Raw genomic sequence first — 27,318 nt, forward strand, 5'->3', positions numbered from 1 at the left:
GTGGGTTGTTTAGCTTTTTTATGGCTTGAAATTAAGGCTTAAAAATGGTTACCACAATACAGGAACAATAACTGAAATTATTTTCCCTGTAACACTGCAACTAGCTGATAAGAGCAGCCTGTTCAGTACTTATTGGTGACATAATTGTGATATTAACTAAGGCCAAGGTGATGCAGGCTGAATACTAGCAGAAAGTAGCTAGTGGGATCATGATGCGTATTGGGAGACTGCAGGATGCCTTGCACTGAGATGTTTTTTGATCATGGCAGCTTCTTTCTTCCTGCATATAAGGAGATGCTTCACACAAATACTTGAAAGCCTTTCTGCTGTTGCTATTGAGTTGTCAACAATATGTCATGGCTATTATGTGTATTTTGTGCCCTCATCATGCCCTATGATGAAGTGAAGCATTTTTTCTCACTAAACAGAATTTGGCCTGGACAGGACTATACTACTTTTGCTTGCCTGGGCGTTTGTGGATGTAACTTTCCTTGCTCTGTTCCTTTCACAGGTTTATTCCTGAGGCTTGGTCTACCTGTAGTGTCACCTGTGGAGTGGGCAGCCAGGTGCGGCTTGTGAAATGTCAAGTGCTACTGTCTTTCTCTCAGTCTGTGGCTGACTTGCCCATCGATGAGTGTGAAGGTCCCAAACCCATCTCACAGAGAGCCTGTTACAGCGGTCCCTGCAGTGGGGAGGCAACCGAATACACCCCAGAGGAAACTGAGCTGCTTTATGGTAGCTTGCAGGAGTTTGATGAGCTCTATGACTGGGAGTATGAGGGCTTTACGGAGTGTTCAGAGTCCTGCGGAGGAGGTAAGTGCAAAATGTTTCTGTGCTGCGTTTGCTTTCCCTCTTCAAGTGTGTGCTTTGCAGTTAACACCCATGGACGTGCTGCTTTGCTACGGCTATTTGGAATCATAGAATCATTTATGTTGGAGAAGAACTTTAAGATCATTGAGTCCAGCTGTAAGATCATTGAATCCAACCGTATCTGAAAAGGCATGGATGAAAATTGTGAAAAAAAGCCATATGGACAACGTATTTTAGCTCAGGACTTTCAGGCTGCATGCTCAGGCTGTCACCAAGAGTGATCAATGTATCACATATTTCTGTTTCCTTGTATCAGCTGGTAACTCAAAAGGCACTCACGCCAAAAAGTTGAATGTTAGAGTGGTCTGGTGATACAGGCTAAGAATCATGAGTCATTTTTTGTTTTTATCTCTTGGTTTATACTGTTTAAGTATAAACATGTGGAAGTAAGTTGTCCTTCCATAGCAGATATACTAAATTACTGATATTTTAAGGGCTCAGCCAGTTCCCTAATTCCTGTCACTAAGTGACATTAGCTCTGATCCCAGTGCAGAAGAAAACATACGGTAAAAAAAGCACTAATGGTGTGATTGTCTGAAGCAAGCAGGCTTGGGACTTGGAGTTTCTCAAAGTTAATCAAGACCCCAAGTTCCACATGTTGTAGACTATTAATGCACAGTTCTCTGATATCCTTTTCTCCCATCATTTTCTCTAGCTAGTTCTTAGAAATATCTCCACTCCAGTATTTTTTTAATTAACCTTAGACTTCTCAGCTGCTGTCTTTTTATATTACAAGTTTCAGGCTATTTAAAAAAGGATTACTATAGATAAATACAGAATAGATACTGTAGAACTGAAAACCACTCAGCACTTTATGAATGGTTAATCGTGTGATTTGTACAGATTCACCAGTAATCAGTTACAAACTTAACAAACGTAGTTAATAGAAAATAATGCAAGGGTTTTCCATGCTTACTTTTACCTTGCTAATGGTAGTCAGTGTTTAGAGCAGTTCACAGAGAGTTGTCAGACCATTGCTGCTATTGCTTTGTTTCTTGCATTAAATATATGACAGTAATGTATGTTAAGTGGTGATGAACATTGACTTTATAGGAGTATCTGTCATACTTTGAGGCTACAAGCGAGCAATACCAATTTGTCACACTTAAGCTGGGAATGCTAAAACCTGAAGAGCATCTAGAAATATACTCTTGAAGTAATTTCTTTGAATATAGTGACTATGCATGTATTTTTCAAATGTAATTCACAGAGGCTGATATGACAGAGACATTTTGCTTTATAAATTTAATCACTTTCAATTGTGGACAACAAACACCTCGCCATGGTGCGGGAAGCAGCCTTCTTCCTCTCTGCAGCCGGGGCTGGCAGCCCTAGGTGTGAGGCTGTGCTTCCCCATACGCAGCACCCCCAGAGCAGCCCCACTGGCTCCACTGGGCCCGTCTCTGCTCTCGGCTCCCCCTCGGGGTAGAGGGAGCTGGCTGTGACCATGCGTTGTTGTGTGCAGGTGTCCAGGAGGCTGTGGTGACCTGCCTGAACAAACAGACCAGGGAGACTGTGGACGAGACACAGTGTGTAAGCAGCCGCCGTCCTCCACAGCTGCTGAAAGCCTGTAGCCTGGACCCCTGCCCCCCAAGGTAGGCTTCTTACATCTTATCATCAAGCATACATTTTTTTCCAGATTTAAGAGAGTTGTGATCACTGATGAAGTTGAGAAACTGGTCTTCAAGCTCCTCATAACTCTGAGATGTTCAGGGCCAGGGGTGCTTGAAGTACAGGAGTAAAACATGCAGGCGAGAGCCTGAGATGGCTCCCCAGGTTGCAGTCCCACAGACTCGACTGTCTGGGCCCAGCAGATCTGTGTCACTCCCTTGGGACTCCTTTGAACTGACATGAAGTGAGCAGAGGTGACGTGACTGAGTAAAACTCTGCTGATGTGTAAGGTAGCATATTGGCGCAGACAGGTCGGTCTTGTTATCACAGGTGAGGATACCTGGGCCAGGGCTCTTCTGTCTTGTCCAGACATTGTTTAATGGATTTTGAGGAATCCATGACAAAAGCAAAATAAATACACAAATGTGGGTGATCATAGTCCAGTATGTTGCTCAGAGCCATTTAAACACTAGCAATGTGGAAAAAAAAAAATTTAAATACGTTGTGACCCCAGACTCAATGGTTTTTCAATCTGGAGGCAAGTGCTGCCTCACACATGCTCTTTCTCAGACTGCACGGGCTTACGGCCTCTCTGCGCCACAGTCGTATTGGCTGGGAAGTGCAAGGCTGTGGTGAAACCAAAGGGCAAACTTCAGACTCCTTGCCTGTTCAGGTCCTGCAGGCAGACAGTTTATGGATTGGCTTAACTTTACACAGAGTTGTGTCAAGTTTAAGGAGACTTCTCCAGCCTCCCCTCTCACAAAAGGTTTTGCAGAACCTGTTCCTCCCTGGCCTCAGGCAGCTTCCACAATCCTGACACTAAAAATAGCAGATCTTTGTCTGCTGATTCACATCTGTACCATCTATGACAGAAAATAGCTGTTGTGAGGTTCCTGTGGTTTGTTTAAATAGAGCTGGGCCTGTCAAGTCTTCAAGATGTACTGTATACATACTGTCTTTATTCCCAACTGCACCCAGGTGCATTTACTCTCTTCTGGTAGCATGGCAGATTTGAAATACATTGATTTATAACTTTGCACTATTTAAAACACTCAGTGCTGTCCAGATGGTAGACAGTGTATATTGGTAAGTGTATGTATGCCTTATATGACAACAGACTATACAGAGAATATATCATTTTGAATATTAGTAGATTTGGGGTACACACAGAAGGTTCATATTAAAAATAAAATATGGTATCAAATATGGCCAGCATCCAAGAATCATAAGGACAGAAATAACAGTTTGATTGTATGATCAGGAATTTGAGTCTGTGACAAGCAGAACCAAATAGGCTGACACATTTCACCAAAGCGTTAAAAGAATTGGTTATGAGGATATTCAATGCCTTTGTTAAACTGTCTGTGTTGCTGGCAATAACACACAAATCTTATATCAATGCTTGTAAAGAACTCTGTAGGAGGAAATCTCACTGTAATTGACAGGTAGGAGCATCACTGGAGCTGGGAGTGCATGGTAGGATATTGATCACCCATTGATTCTGACATGGAAAATAAATATTCACTGGTTAAGAAAAAATAAAGCACACTCATGTAGGCCAGTATTTATGTGAGTTCTGTTACAAAAGTAGTCTGAGAAATTGGATTAATACTGGTTTTAATTGGTCTGTGCAATAATCCATACCACTGTGGTAACCTTGCTACCGGTGCGGAGCTAGTTTAAAGCAACCTTGGCACATAGTTCACCCTACGGATTACAAGATGATCGTACTGTAGGTGAGAATCAGGCCGTTAAGTAGAGGGGAAAGGGGGGAGACTAAAAAGCTTTCATCCACCCGTAAGACTGCAATTGAGAAGAGGGGAAATGACTCCCTTCCCTGTATATACATCTCCTCTTCCTCCAGCCCCCTCAGTCTGGAGGAAATTGCCTGTCTGCAGAGATTTAAGTGGCACAAGATGAAGAACAGCACGTGTTCTGCAGAATGGCTCCTCTGGTAAGAGCAAGGAGCCTTAAAACTCAAGGCTGCAGACAGCAGGCAGCGTAGCTAATGGAAAGAGAGGCAAGAAGGAAAGCTGACCTGTCTCCCAGGCAGGCTGTGACAGGATAACTTCCTATTTCCTGCAAGCTTCTGAAGTGCTATGTCTACTAATACCATTGTAAACTTATTGTATATACTGTACAAAGATTATTGCTTTATAATCATTCATTGCAACAGTCTTGAGACTTCCAAAGAGAACACATGAAAAATAAGGAAAAAAAAAAAGGTTCAAGAAGTCTTGGTCCAGGAATCAGATGGAAATTTAGGCTAAAATCCCTTCCTTATGAAAGCTGGTGAAGGCATTGCTACTGACTGACAAGTCCAAAACTTGTAATATACTGTGTCTGTGAATTTAGATCTCTGTTACAGAAGTTCCCAAAGTGCGATCTGTGAACCATTGATACTTCCCAGAGCTTTTGCTGACGGCTTATAGAGAGAGCTGGCTGGTCTCATAGTGTTGGCTCTTCGCTCTGTTTTCCAGCTACTGAAGTGCATTAACAGAAGCTAAAAATATAAAAAACTCTTTCCTAAAATGACCTTGATGTGTAAGTGACTGTTGGAGCATGCAGTTGTGGTGGGTAGAGGAGGCAGTCTGCTAAAAAGGCAACTCAGACAGTGACAAATATCTCAGTTCAGTACACAAGTGAATGTTGTCCACAGCATGAAGAAAAAGCTGATAAGTCTTGCCCAAGAGAACAAAAATTCCCTCCTACTGTATTTAGAGAAATTATTCCAGTGATGTTTCTTGAACCGAAACAGCTCAGCATGCTTAGAATTTGATGGATATGTCTAGAATTTAATACAGTTCAAGATCTTGTTTAGCTTAAGAGGGAGAACGTTTGAAAATTAGAACTGCCAAGCTTAAAGTTGCTTCTGCTGCAGGCACTTTTGGTTACATGTGTCATTCTCTATAGCCTATTAAATGGTTAGTCATGTAGGCCTCTCTTGGTCAACAATTGGTTTAGGTGGTTTAATACACATAAACAAAAGCGCTGAACCACAGTTAGCTTTTCTGGACGCGCAGAAGGCATACACCTCAAGACAGATGCTGTAGGAGTAGTCAGTGAAGAGTAATTTCGTTCTGGTTTTGTTTCATCATTCTTTTTGGATACTTAAGAAGAATGATGCTAAAGGCAGCTTCATTATTGCTGTTCTTTTTGCTCCCTACTGAGAATAGATGTGGATAGACTAGAAGACTTCATTACTCACTTAATGCTTCACCTTGAAATTAGTCTATGGTATCATCATCTTCTTCAATTTCTAACTGCTTTGGTCTCTCCTGGAATAAAATATGGTAAAAGTTAGAATATACTGGCAATACTTCAGATTTATGAAAACACTGAAAGTTGATGGTGCTTGTATAGCAGCTGGGAGAGCTTTATAATTTTGGTTGAAATTCTGGCTTCTTATCTTAGCAGATTGCTATTCTGAGTCCATTGAAGACAGACAGAAAGACTAAACCACAGAAATCTGTCTTCAAATGTTCACAGCTGTATGGAGTCAGCAAAGTCTCATGCTAAAAATTCTTACAGAAGAAAGAAGAGGAACCAGGAAGAGCTGCGCACAAAAATTGGAAGAGTTCATCCGTATTCAAATCCCAAAGCAGATGAGTTTCCTGTAGTTTCAAACTTTATTGAGAGTTTTCTGCTTATTACTTCAAGAACAACAGCAGAAAAAGAGCTCGTTCACTTTTCTCCTGGAAAACTGTATAACCAAATTCCCATTTTGCACTGAACTAAGAAGTAGTGAAACACTGAGCAGCTGTTTCCTAAGTTGGGAGCTAATAACTGATTTTCAGCACAGTACATACAAAGTGAAATTTCATATCATTAACTTAGTATGTTCTTGTTTGATGTTTCTATAAAAAGGATATAGCCTGTTTTGATGTATTGGGAGACTCAGCATGCTTTCTTCAGGAAAAAGATGACTGAAGACTATGACCATTTTAATTCAGTCATTCAGTCACTTAATTTATGTGAATCAAGCTTTATCACTTCCAGAATCACTTAGCAGTACTTGTGCAGAGCACAGTCATCCCAGAAGTAAAAGCAGAATAGCTGTTCAATGTCCAGAAGTTTCTTCTCTAAGCTGAAAAACCTAAAGGGCAGATCACTCAGTTTTGCTAATTGCTATGTTTGTATTCTCAATTACTACAAAAAACAATCAGAAAAACTCTGTTTCAATGTTGGCTTTATTGTTTTCAACAACAAAATGACTTAGATTCAAAATGTGTCTTTTCCTCAGCTTCCACAACCCAAAATATAGAGGCAGTCATCATCTAATCAGATGCAATTGGTCTTGTTTATAACAGCATCAGCATGAGCACCTCATGGAGCCAACAAACTGTACCAAAGGGGTGAAAGAGAATGTTGTAACTGTGTTATTAATTACAACTGCTCAATAGCTTGGTCAATGTGTGTTGAAAAGATTTGGTAAACATGTATGAAGGGGTGGAGAGAGAAGCAAAGCAATGAAAGGCAGATGGCTGAAAATGGAGGAAATTCCAGGCAGTTTCTACAGCTTTGTTCTTGCATATTTTCAAAACTGAACTTTTATTCCTGTAAAACAAAGAACAGCTGAATGCTACAAAACAAACAAACAAACAAACAAAAAACGTGAAGAAAAAGCAGATGTTACTAGGAATAGCACACTATTTCACCCCAACACTCTCCCTTTAATCCTTCAAGCATCTGTTGTTAGCAAGAAAATCTAGGAAACCATTTGAGTGGTCCTTATACCTGATTGAAGGGTCAAGATAGCCTGAGTTAAGCTGGGCTTCAGCTTATTGCACAGTATCTTCTTTTTCTCTTCCTTTTCTTCTTTTTTCCTCCTGCATCTGCTTGTGTTTGTGTTTGCACAATAGATTACCTGTTATTATTTTAATGTTTCTTCTGTGAATGCAGTATTGTCCATCTATTTTGCTCTATTTCCTTTCCCAGATGAAGTCAAACTATAAAGGAGAAAAAAATCAACATGTGATACATCTGGGGACATGAGGCATTAGGTTGGTGGTAGATCAGACTTAGCATAAGATGTGCTTCTGTTGACAATCTGAAATGAATTCAGGATGTACAGAAGGACCAGAGCTTTCTTTAATCCATTACAAGTGACCTCTGTGCGTGGGAGAGTGTCAATGCATGTGTTTTGCATCACTCAGGTGAAATACTAGAGCATTTCTGTCTAGTTCAAGAAAAAGGTTAAAAGATTTGGAAATCATTATGTCTACAGATACTGCAGTATAGCCTTACTGGCAGGAGATAGTAGTCGTTGTTTCATTGAAGTCTTTTCTCAGAAGCATAAATTAGAATCAGCATTAATGAGGTAATAATGATGTTACTGTCTCTTTGTGCCACAGAAAGATTTTCAACTGCTCACAAACCCCTGACATTTTTTTTTAAGTGTGATATATTTAAGTCTCTTTTGAACTGAATTCCATTGAGAGTATCTTCGACAGCCTCTTCAGATGCAACCCACAGAGCCTTCTAGGATCACAGGCCATAGCTTGAACCATTGATGGATGTAGGTTGGAGAATCAGACATTAAAAGGATTATGCTGCCAGACAGGGTAGATTCGCCCTTGTTTGAAGCCTTTAGGTCCAGAAACAGCTTAAACAGGAGTCGTGGGCTCAGTGAGAAAATCATAATCCCATAATCCAGATTTACTTTGATAAAGACAGGACTATACAAAGAAGTCTAAACAGGTTCCTGTCCCTAGGAGGCTCTGTTATGATGTACCTGCATTACCTGCATGCCTACCCTGCACTACTGTAATACCATCCTTGCCTTAAAATGTATTAATCTGTGATGTAAAAACATTTATCTTTCTCTCCGCTTTTTTATAATATGAACTCCACCTTTGTACCCTGTACAGTTGTTAACAGATTGTCCAAGATGTGTCTGAAAGCCCAGCCTTCCTCTTTCTCACTGAGTGCATTGCCTGTGGTGGAGCAGTAACTGCATGCTCCTTGGTATCTCTTACTTTTTCACTGTAGCAGCAGTTATAGTGAAGTCAGCAAGGGGATCCATAGCGAGTGGTCCTTTTCATACAAGCGTGTGACATCTAAATGTGAAGCAAAGCAACTGCAACTTAACGGTGTCAGTGGATCAGTTCTGGATTCTCCATCACAGTCTGCCTCCAGCTCTTCTAGTTTAAAATTTCAGAACTCTTCCCCAGCCATTTTGATTTTTTACATAATATGATAGTTCCTTCATTAGATAAGATTTCACTCATAGACATTTTCCTCCATTTCAGTTTATGTTCCATTCAGACTACTATGTTTGCAAAATACTAGACCACAACTGTAAATAACTTTTTAATAACTTATTATTTCCTTCTTACTTCAAAGAATTGTAGATCACACTTCTTATTCAGAATCCTATATAGCGAGATTATCTTCCTCTACACAAATCTCCAGGTCACAGAGTTTCACTGAATTAGTACACCCTTGTGTTGAGACAATCTCACTATGCTCTGCAACACGTTTTTTTATAGCTTGGTTTGTGATGAGCATGAGTTTAAAAGCATGGCAGAGACTTAGTGAGTCCCTCTGCAAAAGACAAGTTCTTTTCCTTTTTTCCTGGAACTGTTAATTTCCCAGCTTTAGTCACCTTAATACAGTCCACTTCTCTCCATCCTTCTCTTCTCTGTGTTAATCAGAACTTAATATTCACTGACACTTGATATTTTACAGTATTTTGAGCAAATATGCTCTCACTTCAGTGTTTCATACATTAACTTCTATTTCTTAGTTTTTTCTCTAAATTTATTTTCCATTTTCTTGAGTACTGATTTTCTACCTCAATAGTAGGATTTCACTCCCGAAAGAAAACTTTCCCAGCAGTGACGATAAAGAGCATGTCTTTGCTCTTGTGCCAAATATGAATCACAGAATCATAGAATAGTTTGGGTTGGAAGGGACCTTTAAAGGTCGTCTAGTCCAACCCCTCTGCAAGCAGCAGGGACATCTTCAACTAAATCAGGTTGCTCAGAGCCTTATCCAACCTGGCCTTGGACGTTTCCTGGGGTGGGGCATCAACCACCTCTCTGGGCAACCTGTGCCAGTGTTCCACCACCCTCATCGTAAAAAACTTCTACTTTATATCCAGTCTGCATGTACCTCCTTCTATTTTAAAACCATCACCCCTCATCCTGTCACAACACGTCCTACTGAAGAGTTTCTCCCCATCTTTCCTATAAGCCCCCTTTAGGTACTGGAAGGCCACTGTAAGGTCTCTCTGGAGCCTTCTGTTCTCCAGACTGAACAACCCCAACTCTCTCAGCCTGTCCTCGCAGGAGAGGTGTTGCAGCCCTCTGATCATCTTCATGGCCCTCCTCTGGACTCACTCCAACAGGTCCACATCCTTCTTGTGTTGGGGGCTCTAGAGCTGGACGCAGTACTCCACATGGGCTCAAATGCTTTGTAGCATAATGACCAGGATTAACTTTTTCACTGCACCATTAACCTGTGAAATAAGATACAGAGTCTTATAGATGGTTGATTTTACTATGCATCATTACTTCCTTTACAAAGGGGGGAAATGAAGAGCACCATTACATCTTCCATTTAGAGTACTGCTGAAGTAACTTATTATAGCAGTAGTCTGAGAGATACCTAATACTTTTAAATAAATAAAAATTTATGGATTTAAAGATAAGGTGTGTAAAAGGAGAATAAAAATAAGGCCCTAACTGCTCAAAATGTACTGTACAGTTCTGTATCATATTTACAGATCAGAAAGATTCACACATTAAATAAATGGAGGAGATACGTTCATTTCCATTCAATTTGGAGTGAATTAAGTACGTATATAAGGAGCCAGGCTGATTAAACAAAGTGTACTGTATCTGCCAAGTAGGTCTGTCACATCTACAGAAGCATAGTGAGCCTTCTTACTTGAGTCCATCAGAATTTCCATCTTCAGTTGTGTGATCTCCATTCCTCTGACTTCTCTGCTAACACTGTTAAGCACTGAAGATCTCACTGATGGAGTAGAGTTTGTAGTGTGTAGTTGCCTATTTAAAATGTCACTAAGCTGACACTTTCTACCCTGTAACCAGCTGTTAGTAGATCTTTAGACATTCACAGCTGTGGTAAAGACTTGAACCACTCACACAAGGGCGAACAGCAAAGCATTTAATTACCACTCAATTAATCCACAGATTTGTATAGTTATAACTATATTGGGTGGAGATTTGAGGTTGTTTGTTTTATTTAATTATAATAATTACACAGCTGTGGTTCCTGATCTGAACAAAGGGGTTCAAATACATCAGAAAAATTAATTCCTCTTCGCACGAGGAAGGAAACTGTACTCTCTAAAGTCATTCTTTTCTTCAAGATCTAAGAAGCCAGTTTCTGACTCAGGAAAAGTTAGGGGAGAACTGTCTTAAGAAACCATTCTGTAGTCTGTGGTTTCTGCACACAAACCTATATTGATATAACTATTAGGATGGAGATACAAAGTGTTTTAGTACAAATTTACCTATATAAATAATAACTTTTCTGATACCATCACTTTGAATACGATAACTTTTCCTTACATGCATTTTTTGAGTCAGAATCAGACTTTGGTTGATACTTGCATAAATCTGAATACTTTACCATGCTTATTTTTTGTTGTTTGTGGTGTAACATGAGTTTAGAGCCTCCTCGCTCTGGGTGAGGAGCTCCCGCATGTTTGGATCTCTGCATGACAATGTGAGGAAAAACATCTTTTATTGCAGAACAGTGGATGAGTTACTAAATAGATTATCAGTTACAGTTTCAGGATTTCAAAATGGAAAGTAAAAACAAAATATTGGATCTGGATGTGCCCTTGGAACAAAATTACTGCACTGCCTTGCTGACAGTATGTTGCAAGAAAGGCACTGGAGGGAACTCAAACATACATAGGCATTGGGAGTTTCCTAAGTTCAGTCACAGTACCATATAGATATATATATCTAAGTTCAAGTATTCTCCCCTCCCCCTACTAAAAAACTAGAGAAAAAACTTGTATGCCTGATTTTGAGAGATAGCCTGTTTGTACCTTCTGCACTGGTGAAATAGTTCAGGAACAGTTCATCCTAATGAAAATATTATCCCTGTAACGCTGCCAGCCAGGTCAGCAAGAAGCTCATGTTATCTGCTGTTTTTGTGGCAGTACTGCTCATAAAACGTGGGCTTGCTAGAGAATGATTTAAGCCCTCTCACTGTTATCTGAACACTATTTCATTCATGAATCTTCTTTTTTTTGTCCATTCAATCCAGTGACATCTCCTTTACTTCTTTCCTGCACTGATAATTTCAGCAAAGGCATACATAGATTTTAGGAAGCGTCTTGTTACTGTGTGGGACAAAATCACATGTTCATGAATATTGATCTTACAGGTTGTGAAGATAAGACTGCTTAGATATTCTTTCCATGCTATCTACATGCAATTTCAACTATCTCATTTTTTGAATGCTTCATTTTAGATGGTATTTCAGATTACAGATAATCAGTTTATTGCACATCTTTCTCAGCCACTGAGCTTTTTCTCTTTCTCTTCTGATGTCTTGTTCTCCTTCGGGAACAGCTGTTTTCCATTTTCCATATGGCATAAAGTTGGGCCTATGAAGAGGTGTTGCTTTATGAGACAGTCCAGCATGGAGAGCACCAGTGTGAAAAGAGTCAGGAAGTCTTCAGCATAGAGCAATTCTGTCATGGGCAGCAGAGTGTTCAACCGTCTCTCTGCTTCTTTGCAGAAGAACCATATGTGAGTGCTTCATAGACTGATGTACACAATTTATTGCATATATTAACAGCTCTTGTGTTTTTGCATTACTTCAATGTAGGTTTAGAGCAAGGGGTATTATCCCACTCCACTCTAGTTCCCAAACTGTTTGTTCCTTCCTGCACTCCTCATTCAGTTTCTGCCATTTGCCATTACAGGTGCAATTCATGCAATTTCTGTCCTATTCCTCAAACCTCCCTATATTACTTTTTAACCAGCTTTCCACCTTTACACTAATTTACTACACTCCTCAACTGTTTCCCATCTTCATTTTTGAGAGGGGCTACCAAGGACCTATTTCCATGTATCTGACATAAAATATTCAACAACCGCCTTGTAAGAAGTTGCTCCATGAGCCCAAGTCTGAACTTAAGACAAAAACTGGTACTCATCTGTCTATCAAGCCTAATCTGTACAGCCATATCAAAGACAGCCATTGCTATCATTTATCTCAATGCTGCAGTTATCCTATAGAGTAAAAGTCTCTTGTGAGACATTTTTCAGCAGTGTGTCTGCTAATGTCTCAAATCAGTTCTCTGCCAAGCCAGTTCCTATGAAGTTGTCTTTTCACGTTCCTTTGTGTTTCATGCATTCTGCATCTGCAGTAGTCTCCTGAAAGACCCGCTAGAAAACCTCCTGCTGTTCAAAGTGTCAGCAGAAAAACATAAACCCTCTTTTCTCACCTGCTCTAATGGGTGATGTTCTTTAACTTCAACTCAAAGGACAGCAAGACTCTTTTACTGTAAGGAACTTTATATAAATATTGCTTGAAGCATGTCAGAAGGTTACTTCAGCAACTGAAATTGCCATTTGTAGAGTTGTTGTGTACTCCATTTACCCTCTGTTCTTCTCTGACTTTTGAGTTCCTCCTCTATTTTGCTCTGCTCTGTAAATATTGGCACCTCACCATGTTCAGCTGTAATGAGCTGCAATATAAATTGGTACTGATAAGTCTACAGAGTGAATACAGACCACTTCTGCCAGTGCTCAGAGCTCTCTCGTTGAGCCTCTGATCTGCTTGCATGTCTTAGGTGCACAGGCATCTCTTTAATGAATTCCCTTCGCTTGCAAGGAAGATGCTTGTTAAAGAAAAACACTTCACTATCCCTTGTGCACAATGATCCAGTGAAACCTTCCCTGCTTGTTCAGCTCCATTGTCCTGTTGGTGATACCGAACAACAGATTTTGTCACGCTCGCACTGACCATCAACTGAGCCTGTATTATTTTTCTGTTGCTGCTGCTACTAATTTTAAAATACTTTGCCTTTTCATTTTTATTTATTAATAAGAGTATTAATAAATACTCTATTAATAAATACTCAAAGCTTAGATAAATCTCAGTTTTCCTCTGAGGTGTGTGTATATTGTACATATATTTGTAATGTCTCTAACATGAACTAAACCATAGCAGTAGACAGATCACTTTGTGGAGACTCAAATCCATGTTTAAACACCTGAGTAGACGTCTTAGTTCTCACACTTACTTCAAAGAAGTAGTCTAATTTTACTGTGAGTGATTTAACAGCTGAATGACAATTTAATTATAGTTAAATTCTGCAGCTTCACTGCAGAAAAGTATGCTACCCAAACAGGATTGACAGTAACTCTCTCTGCTGTCCAAAGTTTAAGATCACTTTCGGATGGTATTTAAGACCTGCCACTGAGGATACCAACTCAAACCAAGATAAATTTGCTAAAGGAGCCTCAAGGCTCAAGGAAAGCTTTCACTGGCCTTCCTATGAAACAGGAAGGCCAGTCAGTCTCACCTCTGTGCCCAGAAAGATCATGGAGCAGATCCTCCTGGAAACCACGCTAAGGTGCATGGAATATAAGGAGGTGATTGGTGACAGTCAACGTGACTTCACTAAGGGCGAATCATGCCTGACAAATTTGGTGGCCTTCTATGGCAAGATTACAGCATTGGTAGACAAGAGACAACCAGCTGACATCATCTGGACTTGCGCAAAGCATTTGACACTGTCTTGCATAATGTCCTTGTCTCTAAACTGGAGAGATATGGGTTTGACAGATGGACTACTCAATGGATAAGGAATTGGCTGGATGATCACACACAAAGAGTTGTGGTCAATGGCTCGTCCAAGTGGAGGACACTGATGAGTGGTATTCCTCAGGGGTCGGTATTAAGACCAGCCCTGTTTTACATCTTTGTCGGCAACATGTACAGTAGGATTGCATGCACTCTCAGGAAGTTTGACAATGACACCGAGCTGTGTGGTGTGGTTGACACACTGGACCGAAGGGATACCATCCAGAGGGACCTTGACAGGCTGGAGGGGTGGGCCTGTGCAAACCTCGGGAAGTTCAACAAGGCCAAGTGCAGGGTCCTGCATGTGGGTCAGGGCAATCCCAAGCACTATTACAGGCTGGGCAGAGAATGGATTGTGAGCAGCCCTTAGAGGTAGGGGGGTGTTGGTTGATGAGAAGCTCAACATGAGCCGACAATGCAGGCTCACTGTCCAGAAAGCCGACTGTATCCTGGCTTGCATCAGAAGAAGTGTGACCAGCAGGTTGAGGGAGGTGATTCTGCCCCTTTTCTTTTGTGAGACCCCACTTGCAGTAGTGAGCCCAGCTCTGGAGCCCTCAGCATAAGAAGGACATGCGCCTGCTGGAGCGAGTCCAGAGTAGGGCCACAAAGATGATGAGAGTGCTGGAGCACCTCTCGTATGAGGACAGGCTGAGAGAGTTGAGACTGTTCAGCCTGCAGAAGAGAAAGCTCCAGGGAGACCATAGAGCAGCCTTCTGGTACCTAAACAGGGCCTACAAGAAAACTGGAGAGGGACTTTTGACAAGGGCATGTGGTGATAGGACAAGGGGTAATGGCTTTAAACTGGAAGAGGGTAGATTTAAATTAGATATCAGGAAGAAATTTTTTACAATGAGGCACTGGAACAGGTTTCCCAGAGAAGCTGTGGATGTCCCATCCCTGCAAGGATTCAAGGCCAAGTAGAATGGTGCTTTGAACAACCTGGTCTAGTGGAAAGTGTCTCCGCCTATGGCAGGGGTACTGGAACTAGATGATCCTTAAGGTCCCTTCCAACTCAAACAATTATATGATTTGCCACAAACACAGCTGCAGGTCAATAATAGAAAGGGAAGGGAGAAGATGTATGGGTTCTGAGTAGACTTCTCAGTCTGCATGGTCCAGTGCAGGATGTAAAGGTTGAAAGAGGACAAGAAGAAGCCAGTATTGACATAGTATATACTCAGTCTGTTGCATGTGCATATACACAGCTGCCACCCAGCTCTTGTGCATTGAGGAATGTCTCTATGCAGGCAGGTGTGAGATGTTAAGTAAGACACTTCCAGGCAAACCTCTCTTCACACTGATGAATGTTTATTTTAGAAATAGGAAGAGTTCTTTCAGATCACTTTCATATGGTTTAACTACATAAAAAATGACAATAATTCCATTTTTTTCAAACTCATTTGGGAGGTCTTTGTGTAGAAAGGTGTTTACTTTTCCTGTGCAGTGTTCAATTTTCTTGGCAGTTGTTGAAGGGATTCTGTCAGGATGAAATCATATATCTGTAGAAAATATTCTTTACTTATAACACCTAAGAGCTTAGAATACTTTTGTTTTTACCATAAATACTGTGCATATAGAGACTGATCCGAAGCTGTTCAATCCATAGTGCTTTGGCTCAAGACTATAGATTTTTCAAGTTCTACCTACATCATCTACTTTTTCCAGACTGACTATGAGGGTGTAAGAGTGCTTTTTTTCTGAAAGCTCGTGGCTCCACTGAGGCAACAACTCTACCTCTAGCATCTTTTCCTGCCATGAGTAGCTGCTTACTAGCTGGTACCACTTTCTGGTCTAACTGGCTAGCAGAATTATTATGTGGGCTCCAGTTCTTGTAGCTATGAGAGGGACATTTCAAAACTGAGGCAACAGTGCCTTGTCCCTGTAGTTATTTGTAACATGCTAATGGCTAGAGGCTTCTGTCAAGCTGAGAGTCCCATTGTGCTAGGCAGTAGATAAAGACAGAGTAAGAGATCATCCCTGCTGTAGGACCACAACCTAAGCAGACAACATGGATGAAGAAGCTTAGGAGAAAAAAAAAGTATTGTTATGTTTCTGAAAATTTGAAGTTGAGACACACATGGGAGGAGAGTGTGATCCAGCTCAGCAGCTGAGTCTTCCCATTGGACTCAAAGGGTATATTCACACACGCAGGGACTAGCCCACGTTTCAGCAGTTCTGGTCACAGTCACCTCTGAGCCAGGAACAAGGTCCTGCTCACTTGATCCTGCAGTTCTTCAGCTGAACTGCTTGGGCAGGATATGACCTTGATACTTTTTGTTCTGTCACAAGAAGGAAAGTTCATTTCTAACTAAAATTAAATGTATAGAACTATTTAGACGTTCATGCTCATGTTATGTGTTACAAGCTTTTTTCCTTTTAAAGAACTTGAGGCTGATCACAAATGTCCAGGCTATATTTGAGTTGAATATATGGGCCCTCACAAAACTTGAAACTCATTAAAGTATAATATGATAAAGTTTAATTTAGGGTTCGCAGACAAGATGTTTGTTAACGATGTCAAGATAATTTCCCTTACCAGAAATAGCATTGTTAAGCTGTTTTTTGAAAGCATCTCTGACATTTTTAGACTTACATTAATGATACAGAATAATTGTGCTGTAATACAAATCAAGATTTTCAGATTATTGGGCCTTTTTTGGCAACTGGAGCTTCACAATTGTTCTCTTTCTTTTATTCAAGGGAGCTTCAAAATATTTGTGTTTTAGAACATACCGACCATGACTAATTGTGGAAATTGCTTGTTTATCTGATGTTAAGCACATGCATAAACACTGCTTAGCCAAGCCTAATTTATTGAATGAGTGTTCCAGAAAATTACAGTTTCTCAGTGGCCCTTTAGAAATTAGCATTTTAATTCATGAAATTAATAGTATAGTATAGAGTATTAGTCTAATTCATAATTTGAACTAACTGTTATATTTCCTAACTGGTGTTTTTGAGTTCATAAAATCTGACCATTACTAATTCAGTTTGTTAGTTTATAGCTTCTGAAAGTGCAAGAAATTTTGTGCTCTGGTTGGTTGGGCTTTTAATGAATTTATGTCCAGTTTTTAGACCACATCCTTCGCATTGTATATAAGGAAACCTAAAGGAAAACCATTGTCTTGAGCAGGCAGATCAAGTTCACTATTTTGTTTGCCTGTCTTCATATGCATTTTATGACTCCATATACTTCACCAACTCTAAAAAAACTACAAAGGCGTCCCAACAGTGTGCTGGAAGCAGGAGATTGGTCATTTGGAAAGTGAAAAGTTCCTGCTATCAGTTTTGTAGTTTGAATTTGTGATGGTACTTGAAATAAGCTGTATTTTGGGACCATCCTCTGCTCCCTTTACATTTCCAGTGCAAACTTATTTTCATTTATGTTAATCTGAAAAGCATGCATGTATGTGTATTCTAATATATGTATAGCTAGTATGCACATACCCATTTCAACACATCTAGCCCTATGAATTGCCTTTTTCCTGTTACATTCCTGTCTGTTAGCCATCTCTAAATGTCTCTGTGGTTTTCTATCAATATAGTTTTCCTTCATTCAGTTCAAATAGTCAATGTATCGTATGTATGTCAGCCTCTGAAGAGGATGAAAAGCTTCTGAATTCTGGTTTTTATGAAGTACAGTAGTTGAAATATTTTAAAAGTCAAGTTTGTGCTTAAATCTATAACCACTACTTAGGTATTTAGGAGATGGAGAGAGACTGCTGATGGACGAATAGCCCTAGAGTTAGGACAATCCAGGCGTTTAGGGGCACAGATGTGCCAAAGCCCTGCTGTAAAAAAAAAAAAAAAAAAAAAAACTAGAAAGAGATTGTTTCTTTATTGCTACATATTAGTGTAGCTTTGGGCACTAGTGGAGGAGAGAGAAGGAGGGATAAAAAGGATGTTTTGAATGAAAAACATGCAATCTCTTCACTGGGCTCTGGGAAGCAATACAGGAAGTACCAAACTGATGACTTTCAGTTGGACTATAAACTCTCAGGTATGCAGATTTTTCCTAAAGTCTATACCTTAACAACAACCACAGTTAGCTCACAAATATGCCAGTTCCACTTGCAGAAGGTTCCCTTAGCTTGATCCTGTAACTACCACATTCACCTTTTTAAGAACAGAATTATTTCCTACTTGAATCTTAATTCTGTTATTGTCAGATACCTGCAGGACATAATGGCATTATTATTTTCTGTATCCCACAGGCATTAGAAGAGTCAGTTCAGTATGGCCAAAACACTCAAAAGAAAGAAGAGACAGAGGAATGCAGAGATAAGGACCATATGAAATGAGACAGGAATTACTTCAGCAGTTAGTGTCACGTAACACGCTATAGTAAGGGTAAAACTGTGTTACTACAGAGAGGCAGTATTTTTTAAAAAAAAAAAGTATTATTATCTACAACAGTACAAATAGCTTAAAAACTAAATTGTAAATTTAGTAGGATAATATTAGTTCAAAGTGTGGCAAGTACCTTTACCTGTAACAAAATATTTCTACAGGTCTGTGATTCCATTCTATAAGGTTATTGATGGTCCTCTTTGTGTTTTTTAGAACTTTCTTCCAATCACAGATATCATTCAAATTTATTTGAGGAAATTCTTCCAATCATATATATCATTTATTATTTTGGTTACTTGCACGTCCCTACTCCGCTTTGCATGTCTCTGCTTTACTGTACATTCTTTATTTTGCATCTATGAAAGCCCATAAAAGTCACCAGGGACTATGAAAGTACAAGGATAAACGAGAATTTGATCTCACACTTCCTGAGCACCTCTAAGGAATCTCCTGTTTAAAACAGCTGGAAAGAATTGTGAGCAAACCGATGTTATGGGTAGGGCAACAGATGCAACCTGCAACAGATATCTCAAACACTGGAAAAACAAATCCTTTCTCTTTACTGAAACACAGCTTTTATTTCTGGAAGAAGAAACAGACACCCTCTTCTGCAGAAGCCAAGATGTCCAAAGAGTTTATGTGGCCTGCTAGCCACTGAGATGCGAACTGCCAACAGAAATATTGTGCACTTATACCAATAACAATGAGTTGCTGGAGGAAGCAGCTATTACCATCACTTGACTAAAAGAAACTCTGGCAACTAACCATGTATCAAAATAGATTCTGAAATAAGAAAATGCCTTCTTTTCAGCCCCTACTCAAGTATCTTATTTTAGATTGTGCCAAAACTAAAGGGTAGCTGATATCCACATTAATTCTGACTGAGAACTTTATGGGAAAATCTGGGAAGACCTCTCCCCCAAGATCATTCATATGGAGAACATACTCCAGATTAGCTTAACTGGCTTCCAGATGTCACTCCTGTTCCACTGCTAAATAGCTCCCAGTACACGTATCAGGCTTTAGTGGCCTTTGGTGTATTACGGCCTGGAAGATGACCGTGGAAACTTCTAACTCAGTATGAAAGATGTGTTTATTGTCAGAAAGGTTTAAACAGATTTTTGTCATTGCTACCAGCAGAAGGAACGCTGTTGTCTACAAGTGAACTACAGTGTCGTTAGTGCTTACAGTAATGCTCAGGACATATCCTATCCTGTTATAAAATCAGAGAATGTCATCAGCAGATGGAGCACAGAGAGGGAGCAATGTGGCTTTTTGGTCCATCAGCATTGTCAACTAGGGATGAAAAAATTATTTCTTACTTAGTAGCTGTTTTTTGTTATGGGTGTTACTGAGAAGAAGGGAACAAATGCTCGAAACAACTTTATAAAATAATTAGAGAAGTTAGAATTGTTCTGTGACTGTAGAATGGCACAACCTTGAATGATTATTTCCATAATATGTTTATTAACATAATGTGTTTTAAACATGCTGAGCAGTTTCCATTGATGGCTTATCTCAGACTGTCAGAGTGGTTTTTCTCTGCTTCTTCCACAAATTCTGCTTCATGCTGATGACATGTTTCACAACTTTCCTTCATTGTCTGCCTCCATCCTGCTTGGAGCCTGAGGGTGTCTTTCTTCATACTCAGTCTCTTTAGTTTCTGCCTCACTTTGCTTTCTTCAAGGGCAGGTTCCCTGAGCCTTCCTTGTCCTGAATGTTTAATTTAGTCCCCCAGCAATCAGTTTCAATAACTTTAGGCAGAAATGGAAGCTGTTCTTCAGGATTAGAAAAAGTGGCAGTGTCTAGCTCTCGTATTTTCATTTTGGATGTGGGTCAGTATGTCTAAGTCAGTGTAATGTTTTGCATAAAGTTGATGGAAAGACTATTTTCTTATGTTCTCATACTGAATGTGTACATATTTTTGCATATCTCTGAAGTGCCTTCTAGTAGAGTACAAGAGTGGAAGATCTAATATTTTAAGCACTTTTCTGTGTGTGGCTGACAGAACTAGGGATTGTATCTAGTACAGCTAAAACAGCAGACATCTAGTTTTAATGTGATGAACACTGAAATTCAGTCATCAGCAACACTGTTGATTCAGGATTACATAGCTAGTGCAAAGGAGTGCTGGCTCAGTGGCAGGTGTTCACCTTGGGCTTGAAGAGGATCTCTCTGCTCTCCCGTTGTATCTCTCAAGGCCTTATCACTCCCTACCTCCACAACAAGGAAAAGTCAGTCAGTAACACCACAACTGAATCTTCCGGAACAAACTTCTGGTCAGCAATTCAATGATACATTCCTTTGATGGACTTTCTTAATCTCTTCTTTTTTTGTGTGTGTGTTAAAAAAAATCAGTCTTAAAATATATTGGCCAGGCTTCTGCACACCAAAAACTTTAAATTTAGGACACAAAACTTTTCCTACAGTATTGAAGAAATCTCAAAGTCTTGAAGTCCAACAACTTTTGACAAGAATTGAAAATGCAGAGGAACAGTAAATATTCTTCTTAGCCTCATCTTGGAGCTACAAGAAGAGTGATGGTGATCAGAGAAGGAGAATTCCCTTTCATTTACTGCTTCTTCACTCTGTCTGTCATTATAAAAAGAAAAAAAATTAAGGTGACATTATTCTGTGCTTAAGGTTTTCTCTCCTAACCCCTTCACAGATGGGAGATTGGGAAATGGAGCACCTGCAGTCTTACCTGTGGGGTTGGACTGCAAACACGAGATGTCTTCTGTTCTCATCTACTATCAAGAGAAACTAACGAGACGGTGATTTTGGCAGACGAGTTGTGCTATAAACCTAAGCCACCCCTTGTGCAAGCTTGTAATCGGTTTGACTGCCCACCCTCCTGGTATCCTACAGAATGGCAAGAGGTAAGAATGTATGTGAAATCTCATTTTATGACTGTCAAAAGTAGTCATTACATGCATTGCTGATGCATCATTTTGCTTTAGCTCATCAAGTGGATTCATTAATTATTCCGTTAAAAAACTGAAAATTTATACCTTTTGCTCTTTAAAAAAAAAGGGCATCAACATTTTCAAAGGTAAGTAATTACTATAGTTACTTCTAATGCAAAGTTTATGGAAACTCTTAACAGCTGACTGTAGAATCCAGAGAAAAATATCTGGAATATGATGGTCAACTGCTGTGAGTGGATATGGGTTAGCAATGTCAATGTTTCTAGGGACACAAACCTGTAAGTATCAAGGAGGAGAGAATCTCTGAAGGGTTTTGGGTATTCCATATATTCTCAAATACTCATTAAATCATAGAATTGTTGGGTTGGAAGAGATGTTTAAAAGTCATCTCGTCCAACCCTCCTGTAAGGAGCAGGGACATCTCCAACTACAGCAGGTTGCTCAGCACCACACCCAATCTGGCCTTGAACACTTCAGGGATGGGGCATCTACCACATCTCTGGGCAATCTGTTCCAGTGTTTCACTGCCCTCATTGTAAAGAATTTCTTCCTTATATCCCATCTGAATCTACCTCCTTCTATTTTAAAACCATTACCCCTTGTCCTGTCACAACAGGCCTTGCTAAAGAGTTTCCCCTCGTCTTTCTTATAAACCTCCTTTACGTACTGGAAGACCACTATAAGGTCTCCCCGGAGGCTCCTCTTCTGCAGCTGAACAGCCCCAACTCTCTCAGCGTGTCCTTGCAGGAGAGGTGCTGCAGCGCTCTGATCATCTTCGTGGCCCTCCTCTGGACCTTCTCCAACTGGTCGGACCATGTCCTTCTTATGTTGGGGCCTCCAGAACTGGACACAGTACTCCAGGTGGGGTCTCACCTGAGCAGAGTAGAAGGGCAGAATCACCTCCCTCAATCTGCTGGCCACGCTTTTGATGCAGCCCATGATGCAGTTGGCTTTCTGGGCTGCGAGCGCACATTGCTGGCTCATGTTGAGCTTCTCATCAACTAACACTCCCAAGTCCTTCTCCTTGGGGCTGCTCTCAATCCATTCTCCACCCAGCCTGTATTTGTGCCTAGGATTGCTCCAACCCATGTGCAGGACCTTGCACTTGGCTTTGTTGAACTTCATGAGGTTTGCCCAGGGCCACCTCTCCAGCCTGTCAAGGTCCCTCTGGATGGCATCCTTTCCCTCCAGCCTGTCAACCACACTACACAGCTTGATGTCATTGCCAAACTTGCTGAGGGTGCAAACAATCTCACTGTCTATGTCACCAACAAAGATGTTAAACAGCGACAGTCCCAATACCAGGTCCTGAGGAATGCCACTCGTCAGTGTTCTCCACTTGGACAACGAGCTGTTGACCACAACTCTTTGTGACCATCCAGCCAATTCCTTATCCATTCAGTGAGCCATCTGTCAAATCCATGTCTCTTCAGTTTAGAGACAAGGGTGTTGTGTGGGACAGTGTCAAATGCTTTGCACAGGTCCAGGTAGATGATGTCAGTTGGTCGTCTCTTATCCACTAATGCTGTAACATTGTCATAGAAGGCCACCAAATCTGTCAGGCCCACTTTGCCCTTAGTGAAGTCACGTTGACTGCCACCAACCACCTCCTTATATTCCATGTGCCTTAGCAAAGTTTCCAGGAGGATCTGCTCCATGACCTTGCCAGGCAAAGAGGCAGGACTGACTCACCTGTAGTTCCCCAGGTCTTCTTTATTTCCCTTTTTTTTAAATGGGAATTATGTTTCCCCTTTTCCAGTTAGTGTGAACCTCCCCAGACTCCCAAAACTTCTGAAATATGATGGACAGCGGCTTGGTGACTTCATCCACCAGTTCGCTCAGGACCTGCAGATGCATCTCGTTAGATCCCATGGACTTGTGCACCTTCACATTCCTTAGATGATCTTAAACCTGCTCTTCTCCTACAGTGGGCGGTTCTTCATTCTCCCAGTCCCTGCTTTTGCTTCTGCAACCTGGGTGAAGAGCGAGGCAAAAAAGTCTTTGAGTACCTCAATTTTCTCCATGTCCCAGGTAACCAGGTCTCCCGTTTCCTTACAGAGAGGGCCCACACTCTCCCTGGTCTTCCTTTTATCCCCGATGTACCTAAAAATGTTTTTCTTGTTGCCCTTGACGTCCTTGGCCAGATTTAATTTTGTCAGGGCTTTACCTTACCTAATCCTTGGCTGCCTGGACAATCTCTCTGTATTCCTCCCAGGCTACCTGTCCTTGTTTCCACCCTCTGTAGGCTTTCTTGTTGTTTTTTAGTTGGTCCAGGAGCTCCTTGTTCATCCATGCAGGCCGTCTGGCGTTTTTGCTTGGCTTTCTCTTTGTTGGGATGCATCACTCCTGAGCTTGGAGGAGGTGCTCCTTGAATATGAACCAATTTCTTGGGCCCCTCTTCACTACAGAGCTTTATCCCATGGCACTTTACCCATCAGATCCCTGAAGAGGCCAAAGTCTGCTCTTCTGAAGTCCCAGGTAGAGAGCTTGCTGCATGCCCTCCTCACTGCCCTAAGGATCTTGAACTCCACCATCTCATGGTCAATGCAGCCAAAGCTGCCCTTGAACTCCAAAATCCCCACAAGCTTCTCTCTGTTGGCGAGAAAAAGGTCCAGCATAGCACCTCTCCTCATTGTATTACAGGAACCTCCTGGATTGCTTGTGCCCTGCTGTGTTGTCCTTCCAACAGATATCGGGGTGGTTGAAGTCCCCCATGAGGACCAGGGCTTGTGACCGTAAGGCTGTTCCTATCTGTATTTAGAGGGCCTCATCCTCTCAGTCCTCCTGGTTAGGTGGCCTGTAACAGACCCCCACTACAATGTCACCTGTCCCTGCACTCCTGACCCATAATCTCTCTGTCAGGTCCTAATCCATCCCCAAGGCAGAGCTCCATGCACTCCAGCTGGTCACTGCCATACAAGGTGACACCCCCTCCTCATCTCCCCTGCCTGTCCTTCCTAAAGAGCCAATATCCCTCCATTCCAACATTCCAGTCATAGGAGACATCCCATCAAGTCTCCGTGATGCCAATAAGGTCGCAGCCCTGCAGGCTGCTGCACATCTTTAACTCTTCTTGTTTGTTCCCCGTGCTGTGTGCATTAGCATAGAGGCATTTAAGGCCCCTAATGAAGCCAACTTGCTGGCTGTAGTGGCTGGTATTCCTTTGAGCTGCACTTCAGATGGTCTCCCACTTACCTGCGATACTTGCCCAGGTTCTGGGCACCTGTTGCTGGCACTGGTACCATACTGACAGTAGTGGGATGGAGTGTGGTTCCCCTCCCCCGGCAACATTAGTTTAAAGCCTTCTTTATCAGCTTGGAAAGCCTTCGGCCAAAGACGTTCTTCCCCTTCTCTGTTAGGTGTAGCCCATCAGCCCCCAGTAGACTAGGTTTCTCAAAGCAAGTCCCATGGTCTAAGTAGCCAAATCCCTGGCTGTGGCACCATTCCTGTAGGGATTTGTTGATCTGCCAGAATCAACTGGCCCTTTCAGGCCCCTTCCCTGTAACTGGGAGGATTGATGAAGAAACTACCTGCACTCAAGAGTCCTTAATCTCTGCTCCCAGGGCTTTGTAATCCTTCTTGATAGTTCTCAGGCTGCTCCTGGCTGTATCACTCGTGTCCATGTAAAACAGCAGCAGCGGATAATAGTTTAGTTTAGGACAAGAAACACTCCTCATCCTTCAGAGTGACAAATGAGTATTAGGCACTTCCCTTTGGGAGACGGATGTCTTACGATACTAATGCTGAAAATCGCTGCCTACACAATGAATCTGTACAAAGTTTTCCATCTTTGGAAAGCACCCTGAAATCAGTTTATTTGTTGCCATCTGTTTGCAAATGAAAATACTTGTGTAATTAAAAGACTTAAAGATGCTTCTGTTGGATATAATACTGCACAGGAAGAAAGGCTCCTGCCTTATTTGTCAGGTGTAAAGGGCAAATTTGCTGTGTGGTGGAGGTACAAGCAAAACACCTATTGAAATCTTCACTTTTGCTGGGTGCAAAGTTTCATCTCATTCTATGAGAAAACTATGAGCACTTGGCATGGTGCTTACATATGCCTACTCTGTCTCCATCTATAAAATGCTCTTTGCTGAACAACCAGGGAGATATTAATTTGCTCACTTAATGGAGCTGATAAGTCTGTAAAGCCGTACGTCATGGGAGAGCTCTGGGTTTGGGCACCTTTCCCAGTAACAAAAATCTGTGGCAGCCTGGTGTTCTGTCAAAGCTAGAGAACTTGTCTATGGCATTAGTCCTAGTTTGAAACAATTCAGTGATGTTCCATACTTCAATTTGTCTGCTGATATTCACATACATGTATTTGCTTAGTTGTTCTTTTAGTATTTCTATGCTGTAGTGATACATAAATGCTGTATTTGTAAACAGCAGGAAGTATTCTACTAGCACATAATGTAATAAAGCATTTAAGAATTAGGATATGCTAGAAGGGGTGCCTATGCTCATTAAAATCCTATAACTGGCCACAGTCTTTACAGAAAGCAATTTTCTGTAGGTTTATTTGAAGAGTCAGAAAAGACATACATTACAACATGCTGAAAAATTGGCTTTCTGCTAAGAATGACCACTAGCTATAGGCCAGCCTAATAGTTTCCACTGGAGCAATTTTGAAACTGATTTTTTTTCAAGATTTTAGTATCTTCCTTTGCAGTGTAAACATGCATATTTCCACCTGTCTAAAGCAATGTTTTAGCCGGTTTTTTTATCTGCTCAGGGGCTGAGTATGCTGTCTTTTTGAAAGACATAGCAGAGCTTAGGGAGAAGTAAGCTCAATTAAGTATCAAGGCTTTAACAAGCATATTAATCAGGAATGAAATCAAATTGCTCATTTCACACTTTTTGTGTTAGCTGCTGCCTTCTCTGGGCTGGGTGGAGAGAGAGAACCGTGCTGTGATTCATTGCTGCAGCTTAACAAAGGTCACGTTATAGCTCTTCTGTGCTGGCCAGCTGTGTACATAGCTCCTCACTACATGGGCACTGAGTATTTCCTCTGCTTACCTTTCACCGAAAGAAAGCAGCACAAAATATGGATTGCTCTTCCTACTGTCTTCTGCCTCTGTTTAGATGAGTATACTGCAAGAAAAAAAAAAAAGCCTAATCCATCAAAATTAATTTCCATTCTGTCATTTTTTAAAGGCATCTGTCTTCCTTCTTTGCACCACCGACCTCTGTACAGATATTTCCACCCCATAGGAAAGCCCGCAGGAAAGTTCAGTCTCACACAGGTTTCACATGGATGACCTCCATGTGAAAACCTGCACCATCAGGCCAATGCATCCCACTCAGGGATTATTACAGCTATTGGCTCCTGGGATGTGTGAGGAAAAAGACCGTTTGGACAGGATGTGAGTGGCTGAGACTCCTCCAGCCATGCAGCAGAGCTGCCACTGAGCCCTCCAGCCAAAGAAATCCTGCAGGAGGACTTCTTTCCTTGCATTAAGAGACCCACAACACCTTCCATCTCCCCAAATCCCTGAGAGGGTTCACCACATATAGGGAGACAGAGGGCCCTGGGGGGAGGTGCCTCCCTCACCCTAAGGAAGGTCCTTTAAAGCTCCACCGACACGGGAGGGTAACATCTGCTCTCCACACAGCCTGGTTTGAAGCCATTTCTTTGGTCTCATCTGTGAAGTTCATTGTGCTTTTCTGAGCGCTCTCTCACAATAGTTTCAAGCAAACAAACAAACAACAGATTAAACTGCAATGAGCAATGTTTTCTTTTCTAAGGCCTTTTATG

The 27,318-nt window shown here is 41.2% G+C and overlaps 1 protein-coding gene across 2 annotated transcripts in view; it reads left to right on the forward strand.

The window, feature by feature from the left end:
- The window catches only part of ADAMTSL1 (ADAMTS like 1), a 437,941-nt gene that overhangs the window by 360,942 nt on the left and 49,681 nt on the right, over window positions 1–27,318 (forward strand). For both annotated transcript variants that reach the window (XM_086771491.1, XM_086771490.1), the window contains 3 exons: window positions 512–813; window positions 2,336–2,465; window positions 21,302–21,512. In XM_086771491.1, coding sequence (XP_086627617.1) covers window positions 512–813; window positions 2,336–2,465; window positions 21,302–21,512 — 643 coding nt within the window. The remainder of the gene's footprint in view (window positions 1–511; window positions 814–2,335; window positions 2,466–21,301; window positions 21,513–27,318) is intronic.

The sequence above is a fragment of the Chlamydotis macqueenii genome, chromosome Z (genome assembly GCF_036417535.1).
Source record: "Chlamydotis macqueenii isolate bChlMac1 chromosome Z, bChlMac1.mat, whole genome shotgun sequence".
Taxonomy (NCBI): Eukaryota; Metazoa; Chordata; class Aves; order Otidiformes; family Otididae; genus Chlamydotis; species Chlamydotis macqueenii.